The sequence below is a fragment of the Zonotrichia leucophrys genome, chromosome 21, assembly GCF_028769735.1.
Source record: "Zonotrichia leucophrys gambelii isolate GWCS_2022_RI chromosome 21, RI_Zleu_2.0, whole genome shotgun sequence".
Taxonomy (NCBI): Eukaryota; Metazoa; Chordata; class Aves; order Passeriformes; family Passerellidae; genus Zonotrichia; species Zonotrichia leucophrys.
The window spans coordinates 6,767,368-6,784,547 of NC_088190.1; the positions used below are offsets into that span (position 1 = coordinate 6,767,368).

The 17,180-nt window shown below is 51.4% G+C and overlaps 1 protein-coding gene across 1 annotated transcript in view; it reads right to left on the reverse strand.

Moving 5' to 3' along the window:
• Positions 1–6,165: 6,165 nt before the first annotated feature.
• Positions 6,166–17,180, reverse strand: part of IFFO2 (intermediate filament family orphan 2) — a 64,766-nt gene continuing 53,751 nt past the window's right edge. Inside the window, exons 6-9 of the mRNA XM_064730919.1 lie at positions 14,821–14,941; positions 10,244–10,333; positions 9,381–9,487; positions 6,166–6,271 (exon numbers count right to left, since the gene is read on the reverse strand). Coding sequence (XP_064586989.1) covers positions 6,166–6,271; positions 9,381–9,487; positions 10,244–10,333; positions 14,821–14,941 — 424 coding nt within the window. The remainder of the gene's footprint in view (positions 6,272–9,380; positions 9,488–10,243; positions 10,334–14,820; positions 14,942–17,180) is intronic.

The following is a 17,180-nucleotide window of genomic DNA, read 5'->3' on the forward strand; positions in this document are numbered from 1 at the left end:
CACTGCTAGCGAGCAAAAAAATTTGCTTCCTTGAAATCCCCTTTTAAAAAATGAGAAACGATGAGGAGGATTTTCTGACTGGAAATCTAAAAAAGTGTCAATATGACACCGCATTAAGAATAGAAAACAAAAATAAAGTATTTACAGCTTTACAAAGGAAAAAAAGAAAGAGGTCATCAAAATCATTTCCAGCATTTTTACAATTAAATTCCTTTTTTTTAATTTTTTTTTTTTTTTCCTCTGGCAAGCTTTGATCTGGTGCCACACACACGGAGCAGGAGCAGCAGCACGGCTGGACTTGGACACAAAACCCCCAAGGACCAACCCCAGCTGCCCCAAAGGGCTGGCCCAGCCTAAATGAACACAAACCCCGAGCATGAAAACACCTTTTTTGCTTTAGAAATGGATTAAATGTGGTTACAGAAACACCCCGACACCCATGGGAACCTCTGCTGTCCTACACACATCACCACCGTGCCCGTGAGCTCCGCACCCTCTGCTGCACCCACAGCCCCCTCACACACCCCACTGTGGGTGCTGCTTCTCACCCCACACCCCAACTCCTGTTTGGGAATTCCCACTGTGGGTGCCCCTTTCCCATCCCACACCCCAATTCCTGATATGGGAATTCCCACTGTGGGTGCCCCTTCCCCACTCTACACCCCAATTCCTGTTGTGGGAATTCCCTCAGCACCCACTGTAGGGGCTCCTGCCCACCACACACCCCAATTCCTGATAAGGGAATTCCCACTGTGGGTGCTCCTCTCACCCCACACCCCAATTCCTGATAAGGGAATTCCCACAGCATCCACTGCCCACCCCACACCCCAATTCTTGATAAGGGAATTCCCACTGTGGGTGCTCCTGCCCATCTCACACCCCAATTCCTGATATTGGAATTCCCTCAGCATCCACTGTGGGTGCTCCTGCCCATCCCACACCCCAATTCCTGATATGGGAATTCCCTCAGCACCCACTGCCCACCCCACACCCCAATTCCTGATATGGGAATTCCACTGTGGTGCCCTTCCCAACCACACCCCAATTCCTGTTGTGGGAATTCCCTCAGCACCCACTGCCCACCCCACACCCCAATTCCTGATAAGGGAATTCCCATTGTGGGTGCTCCTGCCCATCCCACACCCCAATTCCTGCTATGGGAATTCCCTCAGCATCCACTGTGGGTGTTCCTGCCCACCCCACACCCCAATTCCTGATAAGGGAATTCCCACTGTGGGTGCCGCTTCCCCACCCCACACCCCAATTCCTGATTTGGGAATTCCCTCAGACCTACTGCAGGGGCTCCTGCCCACCCCACACCCCAATTCTTGATAAGGGAATTCCCTCAGCACCCACTGTGGGTGCTCCTGCCTATCCCACACCCCAATTTCTGATATTAGAATTCTCTCACTCACCCCTCTGTGAGTGCTCCTGCCCACCCCACACCCCAATTCCTGATAAGGGAATTCCCACTGTGGGTGCTCCTCTCACCCCACACCCCAATTCCTGATAAGGGAATTCCCTCAGCATCCACTGTGGGTGCTCCTGCCCATCCACACCCAATTCTGATAAGGGAATTCCCACGTGGTGCCCTTCCCCACTCTACACCCCAATTCCTGTGGGGAATTCCTCAGAACCTACTGCAGGGCTCCTGCCACCTAACCCCAATTCCTGATAGGAATTCCTCAGCACCAACTGCCTACCCCACCCCAATTCCTGCTTGGGATTCCCACGTGGGTGCCCTTTCCATCCCACACCCCAATTCCTGTTTGGGAATTCCCTCAGCACCCACTGTGGGTTCTCCTGCCCATCCCACACCCCAAATCCTGATATTGTAATTCCCTCACTCACCCCTCTGTGTTCCTGATAAGGGAATTCCCTCAGCATCCACTGTGGGTGCTCCTGTCCATCCCACCCCAACTCTGATAGGGAATTCCCACTGGGTGCTCCTCTCACCCCACATCCAATTCCTGCTTGGGAATTCCTCAGCACTCTGGGTGTCTGCCCATCTCACACCCAATTCCTGATATGGGAATTCCTCAGCACCCACTGCCCACCCTACACCCATTCCTGATTGGAATTCACACTGGGGCTCTCTCACCCCACACCCCATTCCTGCTTGGGATTCCTCAGCACTCCTGTGGGTTGTTCCTGCCCACCTACACCCAATTCCTGATAGGGATTCCCATTGTGGATGTTCCTGCCCACCCCACACCCATTCCTGATTTGGGATTCCTTCACACCCACTGACCATCTCACACCCAATTCCTGATATGAGAATTCCTCAGCACCCACTGTGGTGCCTGCCATCCACACCCCAAATCTGATATGGAATTCCTCACATCCAGTGTGGTGTTCCTGCCCACCCACACCCCAATCCTGATAAGGGAATTCTCTCAGCACCACTGCCACCCACACCCAATCCTGATTTGGAAATTCCCACTGTGGGTGTTCCTGCCCCCACACCCCATCTGATTTGGAATCCTGCCCTCAGCACAGCAGCTCCTGCCTTTGGAAACACTCAGCCTTTTTCCTACCGGGACACTCAGTTTTAGGGAAAAATAACAAACCTAGGGGCAGAAGGACAGCATTTGCTGGACAGTAAAATGCCAGGAGCATTTTGGGGTGAGGGGGCCAGGGGCAGCTCCAGGAGCATTCATGGGGTGAGGGCAGAGCCAGGGGCAGCTCTGGGATTGTTCCTGGGTGAGGGCAGAGCCAGGGGCAGCTCCAGGAGCATTTCTGGGTGAGGGGGCCAGGGGCAGCTCTGGGATTGTTCCCGGGTGAGGGCAGAGCCAGGGGCAGCTCCAGGAGCGTTTCTGGGGTGAGAAGAACCAGGAGCAGCTCCAGGAGCATTCCCGGCAGGAAGGGAGCCAGGAAAGGAGCCAGGAAAGGAGCCGGGGCGGGCTCCAGGAGCTGATTCACTGTGCTGAGCAATGCCTGCCCCAGCCACTGAAGCATCACAGACATCCAGACTTGGCAGGCGCTGCCTCAGCCTCGGGAGAGGCTCCTCGGGAGCAGCTGAAGTTCAAAACCCTCCAAAACCCTTTTCAAACGTGCAGTCCCAGCCCAAAAAATACCCCAAATCCCCCCCCTACCCACCTCCCAGCTTGCAGCCCTAGTGAACATCACATTTACCACTTTGGCCACCTATGAAATAACAGGAATGAGCACTTTGGAATGAGGTTTCTCTTCCAGAGAAAAGTTATTTACAGGACAGACCAGGCTTTGGAAAGCCCCTCACTCCAGGAGCCAAGGAGTTGTCACCTACTCTGCACTGAGCATTGCCACCAGAAAGGACAGCACAGGAATATCCCTGGATCCACCACAGGGATAACCTTGGATCCACCACAGGAATATCCCTGGATCCACCACAGGGATATCCCTGGATCCACCACAGGGATATCCTTGGATCCACCACAGGGATAACTCTGGATCCACCACAGGGATAACTTTGGATCCATCACAGGGATATCCTTGGATCCACCACAGGGATATCCCTGGATCCACCACAGGGATATCCCTGGATCCACCACAGGGATATCCCTGGATCCACCACAGGGATATCCCTGGATCCACCACAGGGATATCCCTGGATCCACCACAGGGATATCCCTGGATCCACCACAGGGATATCCTTGGATCCACCACAGGAATATCCTTGGATCCACCACAGGGATATCCCTGGATCCACCACAGGGATATCCCTGGATCCACCACAGGGATATCCCTGGATCCACCACAGGAATAACCTTGGATCCACCACAGGGATATCCCTGGATCCACCACAGGAACATCCCTGGATCCACCACAGGGATATCCCTGGATCCACCACAGGGATATCCCTGGATCCACCACAGGAACATCCCTGGATCCACCACAGGAATATCCTTGGATCCACCACAGGGATAACCTTGGATCCACCACAGGAATATCTCTGGATCCACCACAGGAATAACCTTGGATCCACCACAGGGATATCCCTGGATCCACCACAGGGATATCCTTGGATCCACCACAGGGATAACCTTGGATCCACCACAGGAATATCCCTGGATCCACCACAGGGATAACTCTGGATCCACCACAGGGATATCCTTGGATCCACCACAGGGATATCCCTGGATCCACCACAGGGATATCCCTGGATCCACCACAACAATCATATTTATAAGGCTTTCCTGTTTGATCTCCCCCATCAGGAATATCCTTGGGCTTGGACAGAATCCATCAGCTGTGGCCCTGCACTCTGTGGATGCTGAGGGATCGGCCTGGTCTCTCTTTCCCAGCCTGGAAACCTCAGGGAGCTCCTCTGACCCCCGTGGCCTCAAAGCTGCTCCATGTCCAGGACGGGAACATTCCTGTGCCCACAGTTCCCCCAGGAACACCCCAGGCCCTGCCCTCTCCGTGGCCATGCCAAACTGAGGGGTTCCAGCCAGGAATGAGCCATTTTCCAGGACACCTGTGCTCTCTGGAATGGATCTTCACTGGCTGCTTGCTTGCAGTGAAATCCCAGAGATGCAGAGCCTTGGGCACAGCACTCTGGAAGCTCACAGGATTGGCCATTTTGCCTTTCCCTAACACTGAGAGGCTGCAGAAATCAGGATTTTCCCTGCCCAGCCCCAGCACTGCTCCTGCACAGCACATCCTGGCAGGCAGAACAAACACATCTGGAATTTACTCTGAGTTCCAAGCACTGCTTAACCCCACAGCTGGCTTTGGGCAGTACCAACGACGCTCTCAATCTTGGTTTAAAAACAAACAGGAAGTTATTGGCTGAGGTTTATACCCTGTTTTTACCTGGCTGAGGTGCTACAATTCCCATTCTAACCGTGAAGAGCTCAGTGGGGCTGGAGTTTGCTCAGCCACCACTGTGTGATCCAGCTCTGATGCTGCTTCTCCTGGGTAAAAATGCAGAAAGATGGGCAAAGCCAAGGTCCTGTCACTTTCTCACAGAGAAAGCACATGGCTGTTCCTCCCCAGTTCCAGGGCAGCAGCGCTTTGGGGTTCAGTTTGCTACACCCTAAAAAGGGTGACAGCATTTCCCAGTGCTCAGCTTTCCCCAAGAACAGTGGGCAGGAGCTCCCCAAAGTCCTGTCTGCAGCCCACACCTAGGTCAGTTTATCCTGATGCTTCACCTGCACATCATGGAAGCAGCATAAAATGGAGTTATCTCTCTGTCTGCAAAGGAAAATCTGCAAACACTAAAAAAAAAAAACCCCGAAAAAAGACACAAACCAGGGCTGACTCCCCTCCTAACCCAACCACTGGAAACAAAGGCATTGTGATACAACATTCCACCTCAAAAGAAGCTCTACAGACATCTAAGTGTGCAAATGTGGGTTTAGCTTTCCTTTCCCCAAGGGATAACTGCAGCCCAGCAGGGACCAAACATTCCATATAAATAAGGCGAGCTTTTTTTTTTGTTGTTTTTGCATAGAAGTTACTCAGTGATAGTCCCCCCCCAGTGCCCCCTCCTGTGCCCCCCTGCTTTGCCACCGAGCTGAGTCCTGCTCCTCCAGCTCCTGGAGTCCAGAGGAAACCTTGGACACATCCCAAAGGCTCCCTCACCCCAGAAGGTGGGATGGAGAAAACCCTCTGAATTTTACTACAAGCTGTCTCCAAACCCACTGTTGTTTTTAAACATTTGCAGTTCAATTTGGAGGCAATTCTTTTTTTTTTGTTGTTTTTCTTGTGCCAGACATTTGTAATTGCACCACAATTGTCTTGGTTTTGCTGCTCTTTTTGCCAATGTTGCTTTTGCCAATCAGTGCAGCAGCTCAATAAAACCAGCAGCTTATTGAAGTACCCAGAGCCTCTGCAGCACCATCCTCTGCTGCCAACAGCTTTGGTTGGTTGTGTTTCTTTTTTAAATAATATATTTTATAAAAACACCTGCTATTAATATTCCACTGGAGCTCAAAGTGGCTCAGCTTGGGGCAAAGGCACAATTAAAACACCGTGTTTTCCTACAGGACTCTGCATTTATGGTTTGTAGAACAATAGAAATGTACAGCACCAATCCTTGGCTGGAGGGGGTGCGTGTGGGAATGAGTCCTCAGAGTCCCCCTGCAGGGGCTCTCGAGTCTTTCACCTTTCCCCCAGCAATTGGTTTGGAATTTTTCCTGTCTCTCCATCTCCCCCTTGGCTGGAATGCTGCCTTTGCTATCAGCTGACCATGGGCTCCACGTCCGTCTCTCTGTCCAAATCGTCCTGAATTTCATCTGTGTTTCCTGAGTCACTGCTGGCTACAGAGCTGGGGGATGGAGAATTCCTGCAGGGAAACACAGGGAAAAGTACAGCCAAAAAGTCAAATATCCATGACTGAAGGAAGAAAAAAATGTCTTACAAGAAAACAATCACTTTCCCTTCACAGTACCATTAAAAACCCCTTTATTAACATTAAACGTTGGAATTTCCCAAGCTATTCAAAAACCCCCTTTAATAACATTAAATATTGGAATTTCCCCAAGCTATTCAAAAACCCCCTTTAATAACACCAAACTTTGGTTAAACAGGAAATATCAGTACAAAAATCAAGGTGCCACCCCAGCCATGCCAGCTCAAACACAGAGGCTGTCCCACGTTTGCTGATGGGGAAATGGAGAGCAAAGACTCTCAGCATCCCTAATACCCAGAGCCCTGAAAATTGAAACTTTATCATCTTGTTCTACTGGGGTTGAGCAAGAGATAAGAGAAATCCCTCATAGTGTAAGGTTCTTAACACATGAGAAGATTAAAAAACAAGTTCTTCATGTAAGTCCAGAGTCGAGATTTAATTTGGGGCTTTAAGTTGTAAATCTGAGATGTTAAATGCTGAAGTCCAGCTGAGCTGGAGCTCCCTGTGCTCAGGAGCAGCTGCTGAGCCCTTGGGGACCCCAAATTCCCCCTTCCAGGGCTGGGCTGGGACACAACATCTCCAAAGGACAATGCCAGCAAGTGGCAGTGCTGCCTTTAGCCCAGGCTGGCAGGAATTGATGCTTTAAGTTTTAGCTTTCATATTTCTCAGATTCTGTGCTGTGTTCCTGTATAACTCTGACCTTCACACAGAGTGTTAGCAAGTTCTCCTCACAGTTTAGTCACACAAAACAATCATTTTCCCGCCCCACAACCACGGGGAACTATTGCAGCTTCAGGCCCAAAAAGTGCAAACAAAAATGAATTGGGGGGAAGCAAACTGGGACAATGTGATTTCATTACCTGCAGCTGTAATTGAACAATTAACCCACAATATGCAAATGGAATAAACTTATAAAAGTGTGAAAACTGATCCCCCATGGTCCATCCTGGGTGTAGCCTGGGCCAGGCTCTTGCACTGCCCAAGGTGTATCTTTGAAGGCCTTTTAATAAATCCCTACTTTATTTAAATGAAGTAGGGATTTATTAAAAGGCCTTCATATATTTATTAATCCCTACTTTTTTATATTTCATATTTTTAATTAATTGCTATACTTTTTTTTACATATTTAATAAATCCCTACTTTTAATAAATCCCTACTTTATTCCTGTAACATTTCCAGCCTCTGCTCTAGGTGCCCTCTCCAGCATCAGACCCAGGAAGGCTGTGCTGGTTTTCAGCTTCTTTTTATACCTCTGTTGAGGTCAGGATTGAAGGCACTTGACAGTTTGTGTTCACATTTAGGTGAATTTATTAATTTATTAATTTCTCATCAGTGTTACAGACTCACAGCAGTGAGTTCTGCAGCTCTTCACCAACAAAGCTCTAAAAGGCCAACAAACTTTTGCTACAAGATCTTTTAAGGCTAAACTATCCAAGGAAGAAATGACACCTGAATTATTTTTACTTTTAACCCAATAATTGATCCCTCAAAGTCTGCAATGCAGACTTTTCTGTCCAGTTAGAAAATATCACTGAAACACATGGAGAAGAAGGAAGAAGAAGGTGAAGAAGGTGAAGAAGAAGGTAAAAAAGGTGAAGAAGGTAAAGAAGGTGGAGAAGGTAAAGAAGGTGAAGAAAATGGAGCATCCTCCACCCTAAAACCTCCACCTTGCTCTATATTTATTATTACATTCTAAAACCCCAAACTCTGAGTTTTCCACTCTGTGATATTACACATTTCCAATCAACTCCACACCCACAATCCCAGTGTTATCAATCAATTCTGGAAGCTTCCCCACGGCCTCAGGTCAATGCAGGGTTCTCCTGGGGGCAGTGCCCGGCAGCACAGAAAGGCTGAAAATATCAGCATGCAGGAGGGAGCAGGAGGGAGCAGGAGGGAGCAGGAAGGAGAAGGAGGGAGCAGGAAGGAGAAGGAGGAGGGGAAGGAGAAGGAGGAGAAGGAAGGAGGAGAAGGAAGGAGGAGAAGGAAGGAGGAGAAGGAAGGAGGAGAAGGAAGGAGAGCAGGAGGAGAGAGGAAGGAGAGGAAGAGCAGGAGGAGAAGGAAGGAGAGAAGGAAGGAGGCAGGAAGAGAGCAGGAGGAGAGAAGGAGAGGAAGGAGCAGGAGGAGAAGGAAGGAGAAGGAAGGAGAAGGAAGGAGAAGGAAGGAGAAGGAGGGAGAAGGAAGGAGAAGGAAGGAGAAGGAGGGAGAAAGAAGGAGCAGGAGGGAGCAGGAAGGAGCAGGAAGGAGCAGGAAGGAGAAGGAAGGAGCAGGAAGGAGCAGGAAGGAGCAGGAAGGAGCAGGAGGGAGCAGGAAGGAGCAGGAAGGAGCAGGAAGGAGCAGGAAGGAGCAGGAAGGAGAAGGAAGGAGACAGGAGGGAGAAGGAGGAGAGGAGGAGCAAGGAAGGAGAAGGAAGGAGGGAGCAGGAGGGAGAAGGAAGGAGCAGGAAGGAGCAGAGGGAAGGAGGAGGAGGAGCAGGAAGGGAGCAGGAAGGAGAAGGAGGGAGCAGGAAGGAGATGGAAGGAGATGGAAGGAGAAGGAGAAGGAAGGAGAAGGAAGGAGAAGGAAGGAGCAGGAAGGAGCAGGAGGGAGCAGGAAGGAGAAGGAAGGAGCAGGAAGGAGAAGGAAGGAAGAAGGAAGGAGAAGGAAGGAGCAGGAAGGAGAAGGAGGGAGCAGGAAGGAGCAGGAGGGAGCAGGAAGGAGCAGGAAGGAGCAGGAAGGAGCAGGAAGGAGAGGAAGAGAAGGAAGGACAGCTGAGGGAAAGGAGCAGCAGGAATGATGAGGAGAGAGAGAGAGAGGAGGGCAGGAGGCAGAGGGAAGGAGCGAGAGAAGGGGCAGAGCAAAGAGAGGAGAAAGAAGGAAGAAAGAAAGAGGAAGAGGGAGGAGAGAAGAGAGGAGAAAGAGAGAGGAGAAGAGGAGAAGAGGGACAGAAGAAGGGCAGGAGAGAGAAGAGAGGAGGACAGAGAAGAGAGGAAGGAGGAAGAGAGGCAGAGCGAAGACAGGAGGGGAAGATGGGACAAGGACCCTACTTCATGAGCCTGTGACCTCCTGCAGGTTTCCATCTGCACGTCCAGGCCCCGTTTCATGCTGCACATCTCCATGTACTCGTGCAGGTGCCGGTTCATGTCGCTCTTGGCCGTGGCCAGTTCCAGCTGAAGGGCAAAGAATCGGCTTCAGGGCAGGAGCAATCCCACTTTTCCTGCATTTCTTTCCTTTCCCTGTACTCCTCACAGTGCCTCAGCTGCCCAGAGCCCCCACACACCCCACAGTGCCCATTTCCCTCACTGCCCCTGGCTGCCAATGCACCCATGAGCTCAGGAAGGGCAATCACAGCTCCACACTGGCTCTGAACAGCCCTGGTTTGGCTTTTTATTAAAACTTTTCTGTTTCTAACACTACCACAAAAGCCATCCTGCTGATTTTATTGCTTTTAAAGTAGCTGAACTATCTTAAGTGTAATATAGATCTCCAAGAGCTTATAAGACTAGCTCAAAAAAACCCATATATCACCCTGGAGGGCTTTTCCTGCTCTTGGCACCTTGTCATTAATGAAAGCAGCTCCAAGCAGGACAGAGCCTTTGAGAAGCTCCAGCTGCTGTTTCTGGCCACCTGTGAGGCCACATCAGGGGAAGCATTTCCCAGGGTGAGGGTGGACATGCAGAACAAAGGAAGGAAAAAGAAAAATAACGTGTTTTATTCCCTTTGTTCTGCAGGTTCTCTCTCCACCAGCCTCAGATTTATGCTCAGTGCTGAAACACGGAGCAATAATAACCCAGAGAGTGGCATTCAGAAAAATCCCCAGGGCACGCCAGAGGGAAATGCCTTTGCATTGCTGGATGTGTGGACATTCCTGCTTCCCTCTGGGACAGCTCTGTGCTGTGTCCATCCCTCAGGAACAGCTCCCTCACCTCTATCTGCCCTATTGTCTCCTGGTATTCCTTGTCTCTCGTTTTGAAGAAAGACTCTGTCTCGTGGATCAAGTTTCCCAGGTTTTCTTCCTGCAGGGGAGAGGAGGACACAAAAATCAGCAAGGAAATGAAGGAATTCAGGACAGAACTGACAATTTTATTTAACCTCCCTGGAAATGCAGGTTCTTGTGTTGTTCCTGCACTGATTTTTGAAAGGCACTGTTTCACAGACCAGGAATATTCTTCAGTCTGGAACAGCAGGCAGACACATTTCTGTGCCATGCCCACAGCTCTGGGCACACAAAGGCCAGGTCTGATCAATTAAACCCCTGCACCTGCTGCATTCCAAGCACCAACCCCCTGGATTTTCCTGAGCCTTTCACAGCCTGATCTCACTTGGACAGACTGGATTTGCTCTCCAGCCATGAAACTTTTCATTTTCCCTGCACTGACCACGCTGCTACTCCCAGCTTTGCGCTGGAATTCTCATTTTCCAGTTCCATCTCATCACTCTGCAGTGCACACAGAGATTCCCACTGGAATTCCTGGATGAAGCAGGAACAGATGCTGTCCCACAGGGAAGCTCCTCCTTTGGACTGACAGCACAGCCTGGGCTCCTTGGTGCTGCCCAAAAAGGCACCACAATGTCACTGTTCCCTCTTTCAAGCCTTCAACCGCCTCAGTTTTCCATTAAAAAATGATTCCCAATTTAGCACAGCTGCAGCAATGAGTGTTAATGGGGTGGCAGATTTACAGGGCTCATTGCTGGTACCCACACCAGGCTATCCAGCCTGGAGTTACAAGAATCATCCCTCTGATCCTTTTATATGCAGAAGAGCTTTAAGGAGGAAGGTCACAAAAGAAGGTGGTGAGGGCAGCGTGTAAGAACTTGAAAGGAATAAAACCCACGGAAGGAAGATTCAGGCATGTAAAGCACATGTTAAAGAGCAGGCACAGCCGGAGCAGCCTTTATTCTGAACCTCCATCTACAAGCCAAATCTACCCTTTCCTTGTATAATTTTCATTTAGAAGGATTTAAGCTTCTTAAAATCTTTAGAGTTTCCCCGGCGCGGGGCCCGGGCTCGGCGCTATTGCAGCGCTTAGGCGGGCACGCCCGGCTATGCAAATCAGCCGTCATTAATTCCTGCTCGTTATCACCCTGCCACTCTCCTTCTGCTCGTTATCGCTGCCATGCTGCTGCTTTGTCCCTGTTATCCCTGTGCCACTCTGTTATCCCTGTGCCACCCTCTGTTAGCCCTGTGCCACCCTGTGCCCGTTATCCCTGTGCCACTCTGTGCCCGTTATCCCTGTGCCACTCTGTGCCCGTTATCCCTGTGCCACTCTGTGCCCGTTATCCCTGTGCTACTCTGTGCCCGTTATCCCTGTGCCACTCTGTCCCTGTGCCACTCTGTCCCTGTTATCCCTGTGCCACTCTGTTATCCCTGTGCCACTCTGTGCTCCTGTAATCCCTGTGCCACTGTCCAGCCATTATCCTGTGCCACTCGTCTGCTATCCTGTGCCATCTGTGCTCGTTATCCCTGTGCCACTCTCTGTCCCTGTTATCCTTATGGTGCCACTCTCTGTTATCCCTGTGCCACTCTCTGTTATCCCTGTGCCACTCTGTGCTCCTGTTATCCCTGTGCCACTCTCTGTTATCCCTGTGCCACTGTCCAGCCATTATCCCTGTGCCATTATGCTCGTTATCCCTGTGCCACTCTCTGCTTCCTGTGCACTCTGCTGCTATCCCTGTGCCCCTCTCTGTTATCCCTGTGCCACTCTGTGCTATCCCTGTGCCACTCTGTCCCTGTTATCCCTGTGCCCCACTCTGCTATCCCTGTGCCACTCTCTGCTCCCGTTATCCCTGTGCCACTCTGTCCCTGTTATCCCTGTGCCACTCTCTGTTATCCCTGTGCCCCTCTCTGCTATCCCTGTGCCACTCTGTTATCCCTGTGCCACTCTGTTATCCCTGTGCCACTCTGTGCTATCCCTGTGCCACTCTCTGCTATCCCTGTGCCCCTCTCTGTTATCCCTGTGCCACTCTGTTATCCCTGTGCCACTCTGTTATCCCTGTGCCCCTCTCTGTTATCCCTGTGCCACTCTCTGTTATCCCTGTGCCCCTCCCCGTGGTTTCTGCAGCCCCAGCAGTTCCCGGTAATCCCCGGAGGCTCCCTGAGCTCTGGATGGATGATCAGGAGCAGGAGGTGGAGCAGGAACACAGCCAGACATGCCCAGGCTGCAGCCTCAGCATCTTCCCTGCCTGGGAGGGACCATCTCCCACCGCCCGCCCTGTGCTGCTCAGGAGGGTGTAACACGGCCATTCCCAGCCATTCCATCATTCCCAGGCTGTTCCCTGCCATTCCCTGCCATTCCATCATTCCCAGGCTGTTCCCTGCATCATCATCCCAGCCAGCAATTCCCAGTCCATTCCCAGCCAGCTATTCCAGACCTTTCCAGCCATTCCCTGCCACACTAGCCCATTCCATCCTTTCCCAGTTATGCCCAGATTGTTCCTGCCATTCCCAGCCTCCCAGCCATTCCAGCGATTCCAGCATTCCAGCCCATTCCAGCAGTCAGCAACTCCAGCATTCCCAGCCCAATTCCCAGGCTGTTCCCTGCATTCCTGCCATTCCATCATTCCCAGGCTGTTCCCTGCCATTCCCTGCCATTCCATCATTCCCAGCTATTCCCAGCTCCATTCCCAGCCATCCCCAGCCCCATTCCCAGGCCAGTTCCAGCAATTCCCAACCTGTTCCCAGCCTGTTCCCAACCCATTCCCAGGCTGTTCCCTGCCATTCCATCATCTCCAGCCCCATCCCCAGCCATTCCCAGGCTGTTCCCTGCCATTCCCAACCATTCCATCATTCCCAGCTATTCCCAGCCCCATTCCCTGCCACTCCCAGCCCATTCCATCCCTTCCCAGCTATTCCAGATGTTCCCTGCCATTCCAGCCATCCCCAGCCATTTCCTGCCATTCCTAAGCTGTTTCCCTGCCATTCCCAGCCATTCCCAGCCCATTCCCTGTCATTCCCAGCCATTCCCAGGCTTTTCCCTGCCATTCCCAAGCTGTTTCCCTGCCATTCCCAGCCATTCCCAGCCCATTCCCAGGCCAGTCCCAGCAACTCCCAGCCATTCCCAGCCCCATCCCCTCCCCAGCCATTCCCAGCCCCATTCCCTGTCATTCCCAGCTATTTCCAGCCCATTCCCTGCCAGTCCCAGCTGTTCCCAGTCCATTCCCAGCTATTCCCAGACTGTTCCCTGCCATTCCCAGCCATCCTCAGCCATTCCCTGTCATTCCCAGCCATTCCCAGCCCATCCCCAGCCCATTCCCAGCCCCATTTCCAGGCCATCCCCAGCTATTCCCAGACCCATTCCCATCCCTTTCCAGCTATTCCCAGACTGTTTCCTGCCATTCCCAGCCCGTCCCCAGCCATTTCCTGCTATTCTCAGCCATTCCCAGCTATTCCCAGCCCCTTTCCAAATATTCCCTGTCATTTCCAGCCCATTCCCAGCCCATTCCCTGCCATCCCCAGCCCATTCCCATCCCTTCCCAGCTATTCCCAGCCCATTCCCTGCCATTCCCATCCATCCCCAGCCATTCCCTGCCATTCCCAGCCCATCCCCAGCCATTCCCTGTCATTCCCAGCCCTCTCCAGGCTGGTTTCAGGAGGCTCTGCAGTGCCTGGATTAGCTGCCTTTCCCTGGGATTTCAGGATTAAAAGGAAGCTGTTCATTATCCAGCACTGCCAGCAGATCCCCACTGCCTGGGCAGAGGGAAGCCCAAGATTCACAGGTCCAGAGGATCCCTGGGGCTTTTTGTGGTCCTGCACCCACAGGTTCTGTGTCTGGGATGGGATTTACACCCCTCAACACCTCCCCAGACCAGGCTGAGGTTGCTCAGCTCCCCACAGGAACAGCTGTGCAACCCCATGCCCTGCACTCCACATGTTATCATAACCAAGTGTGAATGATAATTCAGATAGAAAGTGAGGTGCTGTGGAAAATCACAGAATCCCAGACTGGTTTGGGCTGGAAGGAGCTTAAAGTTCACTCAATTCCACCCCATCAATGGGCAGGGACACCTTCCACTGTCCCAGGCTGCTCCCAGCCCATCCAGCCTGGCCTTGGGCACTGCCAGGGATCCAGGGGCAGCCACAGCTGCTCTGGGAATGCTGTGCAGAGCCTCTCACACCCTCCACCCTAATCCTTTAGGGAAGGATTTTTCCCTAAAATCAAATCTAAACCACCCTCCTGTCAGCCCAGAGCTTTAGAGGTGCTCTAAAGGGTGACAAATTCCCTGATGGGCCTGGAACAGACACCTTGGATCCTCACCTCTCCCTCAGTATTTTAAACACTCACTCTGAAGGAGCCAAGGAAGTAAAGTTTGGCCAATAAAGTGATTGCACAGACTGCAAATCAGCCACAGAGAGGAAGCACTAAGAGGATTTTAAAATCAAAGTCAGTCTGTGTGGCAAACTAGATCACCAGTGCAACACCCACAGGCTCAAATGGCGTAAAGGAGTGGCTGAGGGAGAGTTTGTGCAGGGAAGAGTTGGAGAAAACAACGAGAATGAACTCACCTCTCCTTGGAGGTCGATGGAGGGGTTGCAGTTGGTGAAGTCCTCCCAGAGCAGCAGCGTCTCCTCGTTCTCCTCCCACGTTAAACTGTCACAGTCGTCATCGAAATCAAAGGTCTCGCGGCTGGGAGAGCAAAGAGCCATCACTGCAGCCCCACCGCCTCAGTCCTCTAATTCATTGTCTAGAAAATGGGCTATGAGAGCTGAATGGGGCACAGTGCAGCCTGGAAATCCTCACAGCTTGTACCAACAGCCTGTGGCACTGCCAGGGCCTCTCTGCTGGGCTCCCTGCCACCCCAGGGCTCAGCAAAAGCTCCAGCCTGGCTCTGCCCTGCAGATGGAGCTGCACAGGAGCTTCCCCTGCCTGCAAAAGCACAGAAATGTCTGGAGCTGTTCTTGGCTCCAAAGGAAAGGAGCCCAAACACAGCTCAGGGGGTGTCACGGGGCTCAGAACCCACAAGGATTTCATGGGGGAGCTCAGCCAAGGGCTCCCCTGCAGCCTTGGAACACAGCAGGGATGGAAGGAAGCAGGGCTGAAGGAACAAGGGATGGAAGGAACAAGGGATGGAAGGAACAAGGGATGGAAGGAGAAAGAGCTGAAGGAACAAGGGATGGAAGGAACAAGGAATGGAAGGAACAAGGGCTGGAAGGAACAAAAGCTGAAGGAACCAGGGCTGAAGGAACAAGGGATGGAATGAATAGGGATGGAAGGAACAAGGGATGGAAGGAACAAGGGATGGAAGGAACAAGGGATGGAAGGAACAAAAGCTGAAGCAAGCAGGGCTGGAAGGAACAAGGGATGGAAGGAACAAAAGCTGGAAGGAACATGGGATAGAAGGAATCAGGGATGGAAGGAACAAAAGCTGAAGGAAGCAGGGCTGAAGGAACAAGGGATGGAAGGAACAAGAGCTGAAGGAACAAAGGAAGGAAGGAACAAGGGATGGAATGAATCAGGGATGGAAGAAACCAGGGCTGAAAGGAACAAAAGCTGAAGGAAGCAGGGCTGGAAGGAACAAGGGATGGAAGGAACAAGGGCTGGAAAGAAAAAGGGCTGGAAGGAACAAAAGCTGAAGGAAGCAGGGCTGGAAGGAACAAGGGCTGGAAGGAACAAGGGATGGAAGGAACAAGGATGGAAGGAACAAAAGCTGGAAGGAACAAAGGATAGAAGGAACCAGGGCTGGAAGGAACAAGATTTGGAAGGAACAAGGAATGGAAGGAACAAGGGATGGAAGGAACAAGGGATGGAAGGAACAAGAGATGGAAGGAACAAAAGCTGAAGCAAGCAGGGCTGGAAGGAACAAGGGAGGGAAGGAACAAAAGCTGGAAGGAACAAGGGATAGAAGGAACCAGGGCTGGAAGGAACAAGATCTGGAAGGAACAAGAGCTGAAGGAAGCAGGGCTGGAAGGAACCACCAAGGCCGGAAGGAACAAGAGCAGGAAGGAACAAAAGCTGGAAGGAACCAGGGCTGGAAGGAACCAGGGATGGAAGAAACAAAAGCTGGAAGGAACAAGGGATGGAAGGAACAAGGGCTGAAGGAACAAGAGGTGGAAGGAAGAAGGATGAAAAGGCCGAGCCCCGGAGATGTGCAGAGCAGCACAGCCGCTGAGGGAGCGGCCTTTCACAGCCTTATCTGCCCTGACCTGGTGCAATGAAGGGAAGCTGCAGAGCACACAGCAATGAAGGGAAGCTGCAGAGCACACAGCAGTAGCTGCTCCCATGGGGGTTAAGGAGCCCTGACAAAGAGCTGGAATTCCTCCCTGAGCAGCCTGGATTCCAGGCTGATGCATTTTTATGGCTTTAGCTCACTTCCTCGGAGCTGATAACATCTCAGCAAGGAGCCTGATGCTGTCCCAAGGGCCAGGAGGTTTGTCTGGATCAGCAGCACTGTAAAAATGTCATTTTAAACACTTGGACACTCCTGATTGTGCCTTTTGCCATTCCACCTCTTCAAATTTTTTTCTTTTTCCAAGATCCACTTCAGTTCTGATTTGGTGCTACTTAATTCTTAAAAATTCAGTTCATTACAGCTGAAAAGCAAGTTGGTTTGGTTCTGTTAGTGATACCAGCTCCTCTATCTATTTCTAAGCTTCACAAAGACCCCAGGCCCATCCCCACCAACATTTTCACCCCAGCTTGACAGAACCAGGCTCCTGCAGCACTTTGTGCCACAGGTAATAGGGCATGGAGACAAGGATTTCATCAGCAGGACCAAAACCAACTGGGTATCACAGGGTTGGGAACAAAATTAAAACCTAAATTCATGACCAACCTTAACTTCTTGCTTTTTAAAAAAATCCACACACTGAATTTAACAGTGGAAAAGTCAAAAATCTGTATTTATTACACTGATTATTACTGAGGG